This window comes from Helobdella robusta, assembly GCF_000326865.2.
Source record: "Helobdella robusta unplaced genomic scaffold HELROscaffold_10, whole genome shotgun sequence".
NCBI lineage: Eukaryota > Metazoa > Annelida > Clitellata > Rhynchobdellida > Glossiphoniidae > Helobdella > Helobdella robusta.
Window position 1 is genome coordinate 2,610,230 of NW_008703571.1, and position 14,141 is coordinate 2,624,370.

Genomic DNA, 14,141 nt, shown 5'->3' on the forward strand with positions numbered 1-14,141 from the left:
TCTTAATAAACAAAGTATTATATGCTCTGATTAATTATACGTTATATTATCTTATATTGAGCTGCTTTATATCTGTATATTTGCTGTATTGTCTTGAACTATTTTTATAACTTAACTATCATTAAAATTGCTTACTTACTTTAACATATATCTCTATACAACCTATATTTACTTATACCTCCTAACCCAAATTATCATCTACACAATACAGCCTTCGAAAACAACGAGACAGCATTAGTTAGGTGTGCCAGATACCTTCTACCTACATCGATACAACCACAACGGGGGGATGGACGGTTAGAAAATAAATACTATTAACGCTATTATAGAGGGTATATTTCGGTAGGTACTGCGTATTATATGTGGTATTGTAACTATAAACTATTGAAAATGCCTTCTTATGAAAAAAATTACAACAATTGATGAAAATATTTTAAGACCAACAACGTCAGCAGCAACAACAACAACAGCAACAGCACATAAACAATTGATAAAAACACAACAATACAAACCACACAAACACAAACGAACGCCAACAAATGACAAAAGATGAACAAACACATAAACGAACAAAGGCGAACATTTAAATTAAACCGAAAATCTTTCTTTAGAATTTCAAGTGCAACCATAACAAGGAACCATTCCAGATTCTCGTAAACATTGCAACANAATAATAACAACAATAAAATAACAATAGTTGCAAAATAACAATAATAACAAAAAAATAAGAACAATAAGAACGAAAGAAACTACCAGAAACATGTAACAACAAATTGGCAAGCATAAAACAATATAAAATATTTATGAAATCACCAACATCACCACCAACAAACAACAACAACACTATCATCATCTACAACAACAAGAACAACAACATCAAAAACCACAAAAACATCAACAACAAGAACCACAAAAACATTACCAACAACACCATTGTCATCAACAACATCATCATTAACAACAACAACACTATCAACAACTCAAAAAACACTATCAACAACAACAACAACACCACCAAAAATCACCATACAAACCAGCAACCAAAAAATTTGTATCACATGTAATGCACACATTTAGCTGCACGATAAATAAAAATTTTTAAGTTATGCGACGGCATTTTTGCCGGAGATATAAAAGTAATTTCATTAATTTTATTATTTTTTTTGTTATTTCTCTTTATTATCATTATTATTATTACTATTATTATTATTATTTATTATTATCATTATTTTTATTAATATTTCGTGTAGTTTTTGCAATAAGAATAATTGCATGCAATATATATATTGAAATATTAATATTAATTAATTTCTTGTATCAACAACATGTTTCACCATTTATAAGTTTTATTGGTCTAAGTTTATTAGAAATTTATTTCAAATTAATATGGATTACTAACATTAAACAACATCAACAAACAATAAATTAAAAATAATAAAAAAAATTATTAACTATCAACATAAACAAAAATATCAGTAGCAGTTTAACAATAATTTCAACCATTTTTCAAAATGTCTTGAAAGAAATATTTAAAGAAAAAAATGTGAACAACACAATCAACATTTTTCTTCTTTCTTTCTTGTGCCCTATCCTTTCAGGACATTGGCGACCATCGACCTCCACAAAACCCGATCTTTAACACTTTGTAGTAGTTGAAATGTGGTTTTGATATTCAACAAGTGACTCAAGGACTTTACGAATGTTATTCGTTGTTGACCGCGATCTCTAACAACGATTTTAAATACATTATCATAAATGACATCATTATGTCGTTAACATTACATTAAGTAAATTATTTTTATTACATTAAAATTAAATTATCATAAACTATTATCATTACACTAACATTACAGTAACAGGAATTATATTCATTGCATCAGTTTAATGGAAAGGCGGTGACAAAGATACAACATCATTAATTAAAGCCAAAAATGACATCATCAACAACAACACCAACAACAGCGAAATACATTTCAGCTGTCATGAACCCCAAAAAAACAATTAATATGATTCAAACGAAAAAAAATTATCAGATTCATGAGAAAAATTAACTAGAAAAAAAATTCACGCATCAAAAATAGGAAACACTTCATAAAACAACGAACTAACCAAAGAACAAATATGTAGCAAAATTATAAAAAATGACAGCTACAATGAGCGCCACAACAGCTACAATAGCCACAACAGCCACAACAACCTCAACAGCTACAACAACAGCCACAATAACCACAACAACCATAACAGCCACAACTCCACAAACGAACGAACGAACTAACCGACACAGAAGCTACACAAAGATGAATAATGTTTGAACGGAAAGGAATTATAAATGTTACAACATACATTACAACCGTACAGCGTTGTGAATGCGTACGTGCGTGTCTAGTATATGTACGTGTGTGTTTGTGAGTGTTTGCGTTGTCTGTGTAAAAATGGAAATGGCCAACACTGAGACCAGCACACATCACACACGTGCGCAAGTTGATTAATGGATGGATAATTGGATTAAAATAATCAATGTTGATTGATGCGGTGACAAATGGATATGGCTGTGATGGATACAAATTGGAAGCAATTGGATGAAGGAATGCATGCGGAAAAATGTTTATTGGCGTATAAATTGAAATGCCTCGTGAAGAAACTGAAGTGTTGAAATGATAAAAATAAAAGATGAGACATTATAAAAGTTATTTGCTCGCACCAAATTATTTGCATATTCATTTATTACAAAAATAAATTTTAACATAATCCAAATCTCATCCCATGAAATGAGTCATGCGTGGTTTCGTGCCTGTGCTATCTGCTTGGCTTATATTTTAAAGAATTAATATAATGAAAAAACGTTTTAAAGGAATGGTAGTGATCAAAGTGAATGAGTGAAGAAATAAATAAATGAATAAATAAAAGAATAAATGTGTATATCAATCTATCAATGGATTAACTAATATGGCAACGAATGAATGAATAAACGAATGAACAAATGAACGAATAAATGAAAAAATATATAAAAATGTGAATGAAATGAGATGGAAGATAATTATAGAATTCACCGCGAATGCATTTTAGAAAAAGAAACTTCAAGAAATAGACAAATTAAAATAAAACTTGGAGTCAGCTAACAAAATCACAAATAATGAAGGTTGGCACCAAATAAAATTATCAGACTAATTTTCTAGATAAATTGAAAAAAGTTTTTTAAAAAATAGTTTTAAAATATTTTAAAATAGAAATTTACAAATACTTTAGAAAAATAATTTAGAAGAATAGTTTAAATGCAACTAGTAGTGAATGCAACTTGTCAAGATGGTTAATTCAATCTCTTATTTTTATCCTCAGCTCAGGCTTTTTTGAGTTTCTATTTTTTTTCTTCAATTTGAACAAATTTCAGACTTTCAATTTGTTTTACTTAATTTTATTTTCAATTATTTTCAAAAACATTTTCCTTGAGAAATGTTTGCAAATTTTTTTATTCTTTCAAATGTTTTATATTCAAATTTATGCAATGTAAGGATGATTTCAAGTGCACACTCGTTTGATAAATAAAATCACTTGGTTTTTTATTATTTGAAAATTTTTAATATTTTTTTTCCATTAATTCTGCAATGAACTTCTGTAGCATCCAGGTGATTAACAACACTTACATGCAACTGATCAATCAAATCATCAGTTTAATCATAGGTTCACGTTCACCGTTAGTCCATTGCATCAACCGTTCAATCAGACTATCAATCAATCAATCAGTTGAATCGCCATCTCAATATATTTTCAGAACTTTCTAATGCATTAGGTCATGCGACTCATTCATCAATCCATAAAAAAAGAATAAAATAAATTTATTCCTCGACACAAACCAATCAACTATTTTTTTTACAAGTTTTCGCATTTATTTCCTTTTCCTGTGTTCCATGAAAAAACAACATGGATAAAAAAATTCTATATTTATGTTGCGTATTAATTTGACGAATACGAATTATCACTCAGCGTATCATACGTACAAGAGAGCTTGTTGGCTAATATGTCTGGAAATGATGAATGACAGGAGTGAATCGCTGAATATATCCCATGTATCCCATGAATTCCTATGTATCCAATGTATCCCTGAATGCATCTCATGCATCAGTTTCATTCCAGGTCTGGTCGGATAAATTTTTTCATCCTGTTTCGCTCCGGAAAAATTAGTAAAGTTTTTTGTTTTTTAAACATTTTTTTATTTCCTTTATTATTCTAAGTGATTATTTTTGATTGATTTTTGTTAACAGAAAAATATTGAAACTTTAAATTATAAATAATAAATGCTGCTTGGTAAACTGGGTAACTTTATTTATTTGAATAGATCTCAGTTTGTGGCAATAAGTAATCAAAAATCCGAACTCCGCAGCTTAAACAACGGAGTTCCTCAAGGTTCCATACTCGGACCACTTCTGTTCACGATCTTCATCAACGACCCCTGCAATATTTCCACAACAGCGGAGTTCACTTTGTACGCAGACGACACCAACATACTTTTTTCCAATAAGAATCCAACAGAAGATGATGTACAAACAGACAATAAATAAAACTTTAGAAACAATTGCTGATTGGTTTGCTCTTAACAAATTAATAATTAATTATAAAAAATGTTGCTATAATCTGTTTGGACCAACAATAGTAACGAATTTAGTACCGGGCCTCAACATCAGCATCAACGGGTATTCAATCCCGCGTTCCAAATCAACAAACTTTTTAGGCACAAAGACCAAAGACAATCTCTCTTGGGAACCACACATCAATCCCATAGCTCAAAAACTCTATAAAATTAAATCAAAAATCAACTTCAACCATTTAATAGATCTCTATTATACGCCCGTATATCTATATTTGACATATCGCAACATCCTTTGGGGAAATAGCCCAGAAACTTATCTTAAGCAGCTGTCAAAATTGATTTTTACATATACTTTTAAATCTCCCTTTAGGTTGCCGCGTTAACCACTACTATTCCAACATAAATTTACTCAATTTTCGTAAAGATTCTATATTTAAGTTTGAAACTATTCGTCATGTTATTAAGGTTACCAACGTCAACGTTATCATAATTATCATTTATTATCATCGTTGTCATCATTTAAAAACGTCCTAAATATCATTTGTAATCATCATTCATAACTTTCATTTATACTCATCATAGTCGTCATTACCTCAAAGACGCACACATCACGTTTTTCTAGGCCATTAGCATCTATTTCCTTGAACTATTTGTCAAGAACAATTGAGTTGCCACCTCTAAAACAAACATCATTTTTTGGTTGTTTTTGACATCTTCGTCATATTCACCAACTTCATCTCCTTCATCATCCACGTCATGTTTTTCATCTTCGTCCTTTCTTCAACTTCGTCATCTTCATGTTTTCGCTGTAATCATTGCCACTATCGTCATGTCTTTGTTATCGTTATGAACATCAAAAACAATGTCACCATCATCATCTTCATCATCACCATCATCATCACCCACTTAGCCTTAACTTTAGCTTCCTAATGCGCTTGTTAAAGATGCCAATGACGTCACCGAATGACCAAAGACTATAAACAACGTTAAAAATATATAAGGGTGCCGGAGAGCGGATTAATATGAGCGTAATGGAAAGCTGATGATTCATCCAGAAACATTTTGCACATTTTCTGTTTACAATTTTGTGTTTGGTTTTTTCATCACTATGTTGCAAACACCGTCGGGTTTTGCTGATTTTTGTTAAAGCTTTTTTTGGATAAAAAAAAGTATCCAATACAACCTCTTTATTAATTACGATTTTTAAGCACATTTTATCACCCCTGCTGTCTTCAAATGTCAGATAGGTATTTGTGTATAATAATGTTTGTTTTTGGAGAATTGTAATGAGGTATTTTTTAATGTATGAGTACAATCTAATTATTTGAGTGTTTTAAAATGTTGAGAAGTGTTGTTTAAAATTGAAAAATTATGTTTTTCTTGCTCTATTTATAGGAGAGACCTGGATAAATGATTTTTTTTAGTTTGTATATTCCTTGAAATGTTCCTCCGCCGCGATATGCTTTCCTTTGATCGAGCACCGTTCTGCCGTGTAATTCAATTACTCGCTCAACAGAGTCTACTTGTAATTGTTTCTGAAATGTTGGGTGACCATTCTCTACAAGTTTGCTTTTTTAGGTTTTTACTTTTGTTTTTTGTCACAGATTTTTGTCTTTGTTGCACTTCTGCAAAACTTCAGTTTGCTTAGTTTTGAAAAACTTTAAAAAAACTAAATATATACTTTTAAAAAATAACATATAATGATTATATAGATGAGTAGATAGACTGGATGGCGAGATGGTAATAGTTAAGGTTCTTGGAATTGTTGTAGCAGTAAGATTGTCCCAATGGCAAGAGGCCAGCATGTAAAGCGTCTGTTGCATGGGTTTGCTCGTATTTTATGCATTTTGTGTGTTGTGATAGGAAATACAGTAATTTATATTGAATTAGTAATAATAATGGTGAAAAATACAAAAATGAAAAATTGAAAAACAAATATACCAAGGACGTTTTTTCAAGAGATTAACTTTAAAGTTTATCTCTTTCAATGTATTTTTGGCAACGTGTTTCTTTCTTTCAAGCAATTTTAACATTTATATAACAAAATCATTTTTTGTGTTTTTGTATAGAAAAATAATTTTTTTAAATTAAATGTATCAATTATCTGCGTGTTGGAGCTACTGTGACCAACCTTTGCGTCTCTGATTAAAAAAAATTAATCGAAAAAGGAAGGCTTCAGAATGAAAAATTCTTAATCAAGAACGAATTTGAAAGGAGTCCATCAAAGTCAACAAAGTAGACAATGAATTAAAAAATATAAAATCTAATAAACATGCATAAAAAACGTTGAAAATTTAAATGCAAACTCAAATAAAACTAAATATAGAGATAAGAAACAGGACTGAAAATGTTTACACGACATGAATCTTGAATTGCAAGGTTACGTATATCTCGCAATAAGTTAAATATTGCTATGCTCACAATGCCTCAATGGCATCTTCACGATGACACAGATGATGATGTTGACGATGGTTGGAATGATTTTTTTTTTTTGTTTAATCAGCTGTGAGTAGATAGATGAAAATCAACATTGACGTATGCAGTTAATTATTTCGTGTATGATTTGCGGAGTTTTGCTTCGCGTTCGATCTCGGTTCATGTTATTCTGGAGTCAGCACTCTAACCAATGAGTTATTTTTTCCAAGTGATAATGTTTACTTTTGAGTTAATTAAGAATTACCTAAAAAAAATAAAATTTTTAAATGATGACGAAAATGATAATCACATCATCAAAAATAATTGAAATAATTTTAGACAGGATGCTGATTACAACAGCAGCAAATTACAAAATGGTAATGACTGAAATGACGATAGTAATGATAAAGATGGTGAATAAAATGATGATGGTGACAACGACGACGACGATGGTTATTATGAAAGCGCAACGTGAAGCGAGCACATGCGACCGATGGCAATCAAGGAAATGGCTGTTCCTGCCAAGGTATGTGTCATTAAGTGGACTGTAAAATTTCGCAGTTGGAGAACAGAAATGATGACGCTGACGATGATGACGACCAAGAAGACGCTGACGATGATGATGATGCTGACGATGATGACGACCATGATGACGGCTACGACGATGATGAAAATTATGATGGTGACGACGTTGATAAAGACCATATGATGGTGTTTGTAAAACTAAATAATAAAAGAACCACAATGATGATAGCAAAAATAGTGACAACAATAATGATGAAAGATTAAAATGATAATGACAAAATGTCCGTGATTTTGACTGACAAGACAATGACGATAACATGGTGACAAATTTGAAAAAATTTATTTAACATTGGAAGACAATTTCAGCTTTTTACAAAACTATCTAAAATTACTTTTTGATGTTTATGTTTTTTATTCTATTAACTAGTGTAGTTTCAGGCAGCAAATTTTTTATAAAAAACTCATTAAAAATGTGAAAAATATTGATATAAGTTTGATATTTTTGCTGAAAAATTATTGAAACCAAAAAAAACCAATGTTAAAAAAAAGATTTATTGCTCTAAACATAAATCTACATTTTAAATTATTCAAAGGCACTGATGCAGAAAAAAACCCGAAGTCCTAATTTATATTTCATGAACGAAACCATTATAAATTGTTTTGAAAAAAAAAATTCAACCTAGAGATATAGAAAAAAAATTACATCTAACAAAATGTTGAGACAAAAAATATTTTCCAGTTGTTATCTATTACTTTTCTTGAAAAATTTTTTAAAGTTGAGTGTCTTGTAAATTTTATTTTCTTGAAAATAATGTTTTTCTTTCAAAAGCACTTCTAAATTAAGAAAAATAACTTCTCAAAAAACGAATTTCGTTAAAATCTGTTGCACATATGTTTTTTTTGGTCAAAATAGTCACCCAAATTTTCTTTTATTACCAGATTTTTAACAAAAAAATTATGACATATTTTGTTAAATGGATATTTTCAAAAAGATAATAGTAGGTGTGATATGTCGTTGTTTTACTGTTTTGAAACTTTTCTTATGTAGTTTTTTTCTTCTAGTCCAATTTTTAAAAGATTTCTTTGAGTTGTCATTATTTTCTTACGTTTCGATATTACAAAGTATGAAAAAAGTTTCGTGTTAAATTCGAAATTGAAAGCATTGAATAATGTTTTAAAAAGACGTTTCATATCCTTTAATGGTACTTTAGAGTACTTTAAATAATTTTTACGTTATACAGATTTTTCAGGCGAGCTCAACTTCAATCCTTATGGAAGCATTTATACTATGTTAATATTCTCATTATTATTACATATCTCGTGTTTATGTTTGTTTATTTAATTTTTTTTGTCTTATTTTCTTTTTTGTCTCAATAGTTTCTAGGAAGTTTTATTTTCAATTAACCATTTCTGGTTGTTTGTTGAGAAGAATTTAATAACAAATAATTTTAATTGTTTGTTATTTGTTTTACTTTATAATCTTTCAATTTTAAAACTTTATAATTTGTTTTGTTATTTGAGTTTCAAAAATTGGTTTCAAAAGTTTTAATTTACATATAAAAATGATTAAGTTATAAAAAAAAAACAATTTTCACGTCAGAAGTAAAAAACATCAAAAAGCAAACTTGCTGAACAAAAAAAAACAAAAATTAAAAAATAACAATAATTTTTCCATTTATTTCTATTAATTTATTTTTAGTCTATCCACCCATTCATACATTCTTTTGTTGCATCGATCAAAAAATTTAATTCCTTTTTCGGTTCTTTTCAATCCATCGTTACTTCTCTCATTTTCATTCGCTCAATCATTCCAATTCTCTTCAATCCATCGTTACTTCTTTCATCACCGCTCAGTCAATCATTTCAAATTTTTTGTCTCCAGGCGAGGGTGGTGTAGAGAGGTGTGTGGATGAATGGACGGACGCCGTGCTAAGTGGGAGCATCCATGCAATCACAGGGCATACATCAAAAATATGCATGCATCATTCTATGATAGGCCTAATGATGAAGATGATGATTGTGGAGAAGAAGAGGATGATGATGATGATTATGATTATGATGATAAAAAAGATGATGGTGATGATAATGATGATGATGAAGATGATGGTACTAATGATAATGAAGGTGGTGATTATGAAGATGGTGATGATGAAGATGATGATTGTGAAGAATTGGGATAGAGAAGAAGAAGATGATGAAATTGAAGATTATGCTGACGATGATTTGTTGGAAGTGGATGAAGATGACGATGATTTTTAACGAGCCTAATGAGAAAAATGATGTAAAAATGGTGATCATATTCATGAAAAATTTGACGGTGATGATATAGTTACTACCGGCAATAAAATGATGATGACAATAATAATGATGATGACAATAGTGACAAAGATGATGATGATGGAAATAATAACTACTTGATAATTATAAAAAAAACATATGAATAATGTATAGAAAAAAGCAAAAGTAGTGCAAGGACAAAAAATTGAAATATAAACATGAAGAAAAACGGAAATGGTTCTAACATTAACAACATCAATAATAACAACAACAACAATAAAAACAACAACAACAATAAAAACAACAACATCAATAATAATAACAACAACAACATTAATAAAAACATCAATAACAACAACATCAATAACAATAACAACAATGACCATAACAACAACAACAATCAAAATAACAATAATAAAACCAACGTCATTGCGACCTCATCGACTGTGACAAGACAATTATTATATGACGTCATCCTGACGTTGACTTGAGATTCAATTCAGTACATTTAATATAAAGTACGCGAGTTCAACACCCAACACCCAATATTTAATCTGCGGTGCGGTACAAAATACCCAATAAAGAAATAGCTACAAAGTAAATATCTAGGCAAACTACATACACAGTACAATATGTCTCTGAATCATTTTAAACTCAAACTGTGCTTCATCAACTAACTGATCATCTTATTATTTGTATTATTATAATTATTTCTCTGTATATTATTATTTGTATAGATCAGTTGTTGTTATAATAATTATTGCTATCAGCATTTTTTAGTTTAGTCAATATTAATCAAATTTTTTGTACAAACATTTTTATTTGTTCTTAAAAAAATGACCCTTTTATTAAAATTATAAAATATTAACTGTTAAAAAACCATTTTAACGAATCATTTCAATTAATATCGTCAGATCAGATAGATCTTATTGTATCATCTTCATCCTCATCATATTCATCATAATTGCTACGTCATCTTCATCACGATTGTTTGTTACCATTGCATCATCTTCGTCATCATTATGACGTCACATTCGTCATCATAATTGAATCACTGTCAATATATTTCATTCAATGCACTTCAATCAACACGTTATCAATGAAGTCAGACCGTGCATGTACGCGCGCCATCTTCACCATTGCTTTTGTTTCGTTTTTTAGTTTTGTTTGTTTTTTTTTTTACATACAAAAATGAGTTTTTATTTTGTCAATTTATTTTAAAAAACAAACTTAATGCTGTGTTGATACTATATATTGTATTTTCTAAAGTTTTCTTTATTAGCTTTATTTGTAATATCTCTCTCTCTCTCTCTCTCTCACACACGCACACACACAGTTAAGGGCACACACACACACAAACACAGTTAAAGACACACACACACTCGCACACGCCCACACACACACGTTTTAACGCTTTATTGTAATTTAAACTATTATAACATAGATGCTGTATATTATATATTCATTAGTTTTTTTATATTTTAACGCTTCTAATGTAAGTTTATAAAATATGTTTTGTATACATCTTTCTGTTTGAGATAATGTTCAACAATTTTCTTTGTATTCTATTATATACCGTAGTTGCGTGTCCTTTGTCTGCGTATGTATGTCTCTGGTTCTGTATTTTTACTTGTATATAGGCCTTAAATTTGTTTATATTATTATATTTCCACGTTCCATTCAATGGTTTTCGTTCAAGTTGAAAGAAATTCGTTTATTTTGTATATTTTTCAAATGTGTGTGCGCGCGCGCCTGATTGTGTTGTGTGTGTGAGTGTGTGTGTGTGTGTGTGTGTGTGTGTGTGTGCGTGTGTGTGTGTGTGTGTGTGTGTGTGTGTGTGTGTGTGTGTGTGTGTGTGGAGTGTATGTGTGGAATGTTTGAGAATGTTTGAATTTTATTGCAGTGAGAATTCAGCGAAGAACTTTTCAGACACTCCGGGGAACCACAAAATGGAACAATTTACCTTTTTTCATTTTTTTATATTGCTTTTTTTTGTCTTGAGTCGTTTGGTGTGTGTGTGTGAGTGTGTGTAGTGTGTGTAGTGTGTGTGTAGTTTGTGTGTGTGTGTATGTGTGTGTATGTGTGTGTTTAAACGTTAAATGCAAACCGACTTTAATAAATATAATAACTTTAATAACTATCGTATTGTTTATCGTTAGTAATGTACATTCAGCTGGAAAAGTTTGAAACTTACTTGATTTAAGTGACTAGAATCTTTCAAATCTTTTGAGAGTTCATCAAAAACACTCGCAAACTATTTTATCTATATAAAATGGTTTATTTCAACTAAAGTACTCTATTTAAATGACAGTTTTACAATTGGTTTTTTGCTAATTTTATGAAAATATATACACACTAGAGAAATATAAAAAGAAACCGGACAGTTTAGATAGCTGAATATTGAAAAAGTTAATTGAAAATAACGTTAAATATACTAATTAAGCGTTGATACCAAAATTAACTTGATAGACGAACAACAAATGACAACCGCGAATGTTTAAGAGCGACGAATAGCGAACCTATACGTTATAACATTTTCTAACGCAAACGCAAGTCTATCCTTTTTATGTTTTCTCTGACTCTCAATACATGCACGCAAAGGCATGTAGAGTAGGCATATACTATTATACATGTATGCATACGTATTGTATATGAACTAACGCTTATACACACAGTATATACATACAAACATGTTCTTGTGCGAAGTTGAACTAAAAATCTAAATTAAATTGTTTCAAGTTCTGATCTTGGTTGTTGCTTATATAATATAATTTTATTAATTAATAATAACTTATTGGATAATTGTTGTGTTTCAACTTAAATTTATCTTAAAACTCTTTATTTCTGAAATTATCTTTTAGAATTTTAATCAACAACAAATTTCTAATATTCTTTATTTCTATTACAAAATTTAACTTCTTCAATTTATGTTTTATTAATAAAAGAAATTATTTTAACTAAAGTCATTCGAATTTCTAATTTAGCCACACGTTCCAATTTCCACATACGGTTCTCTCTATGTCCATTGTCCATACATACGCACATGTGTTAATTCATTCCCAGTACATACTTTATTATTAAATAAACTACAATAATATCGGTACTGGTGGAAAAATTTGAAGGCTGTGGTGAAATATTGTTTCGTGCCGTTTTCGTTCTAAAACTCAGATACCTCTCTCATTGTGTGGTTCGGGGTAATGCGGGTTTTTTATTGAACCTCAAAAATTGTTAACAGCTCTTTCCTTGCGTGCTCCTGAAACCCAACCGAGGTGGTCGCAGAGTAAGCCAGGCCAATCTAAGTGCGGCGCAATCGCCAATGAGTTTTGTCACTGTGGCCTGGATAGCAGATTAGGTGGTTGTTGGAAAGTTGGCCAGTCTGCTTTCAATGACTACATTTGCAGACATTTTTCAAAAGCATCAATTCTGATGTTGAAAGAACCATCAGGAGTTTTAGCTCAGGATGGTAAGCATCCGGATGGCTACACTCTAATCTCATGGGATGCTGGCAAATGTTTAGCTCGGGACGTCACTATCCCTGACACCCTTGCAGAAGGATACACCAATCTAACCAGCTTAGAAAGGGGTTCTGCCGCAACCAGGGTTTCTGATGAAAAACTTGAAAAATATGATAACGCCCTATCTTCAATGGAATTTTTTCCGGTTTGCGTTGAAGTCCTTGGTCCTATGGACAAAGCTACATCAACTTTTTTTAAAGATATTTGCAATCTTATAAGTGGAAGATCCGGAGACAAAAAAAAATTTTTCTTCGCAATGAGCCACATGTCTTGTATGTTGCAGTGATTTCTTCGTGTTTTCGTGTCTGAAAATATTCAAATGAATGCTGACAGTTGTGATTGATTCACATACATACATACATACATAAATACATGCATGCATACATGCATGCATACATACATACATACGTACATATACACATACATACATGCACAACACACACATAAATGCTTGCAAAAAGAGCATCTCTCGAAACATGCATTCCTTAGTGTCAAAGGTTGCCTGTTCGACTTCTTCATCTGCCAACAGATATGCATGCAAGCATTTGTCGATGGCTGGACATTATTAACGCATGTTTGCCGGATTATTATTTTTAGGCTTGCCCGTTTGTGTGCGTCATGTTTATGTCCGCGCTTGTATACTACTTACTGCGTGTGTTTATTTATGTGCAATAAAATTTAAAAGTACGTTTTTAAGTTATTTAACTGTCTACTATCAACTAATGTTAATACTAACTTATGAGTTATGTTTCATTTTGTTTAATTGAGAAATAAATTAAAATTTTAAAATGTTTCATCCATTCATTCCTTACCTACTCACTTAT

At 30.5% G+C, this 14,141-nt stretch overlaps 1 protein-coding gene across 1 annotated transcript; it reads left to right on the forward strand.

Moving 5' to 3' along the window:
* Positions 1-12,391: 12,391 nt before the first annotated feature.
* On the forward strand, positions 12,392-13,603 carry HELRODRAFT_166718 (hypothetical protein; the record flags this gene model as incomplete). Its single annotated transcript, XM_009011942.1, has 2 exons — positions 12,392-12,434; positions 13,038-13,603. 2 exons carry the CDS (start codon positions 12,392-12,394, stop codon positions 13,601-13,603), a joined length of 609 nt encoding a protein of 202 aa, XP_009010190.1.
* Between the last annotated feature and the right edge of the window lie 538 nt (positions 13,604-14,141).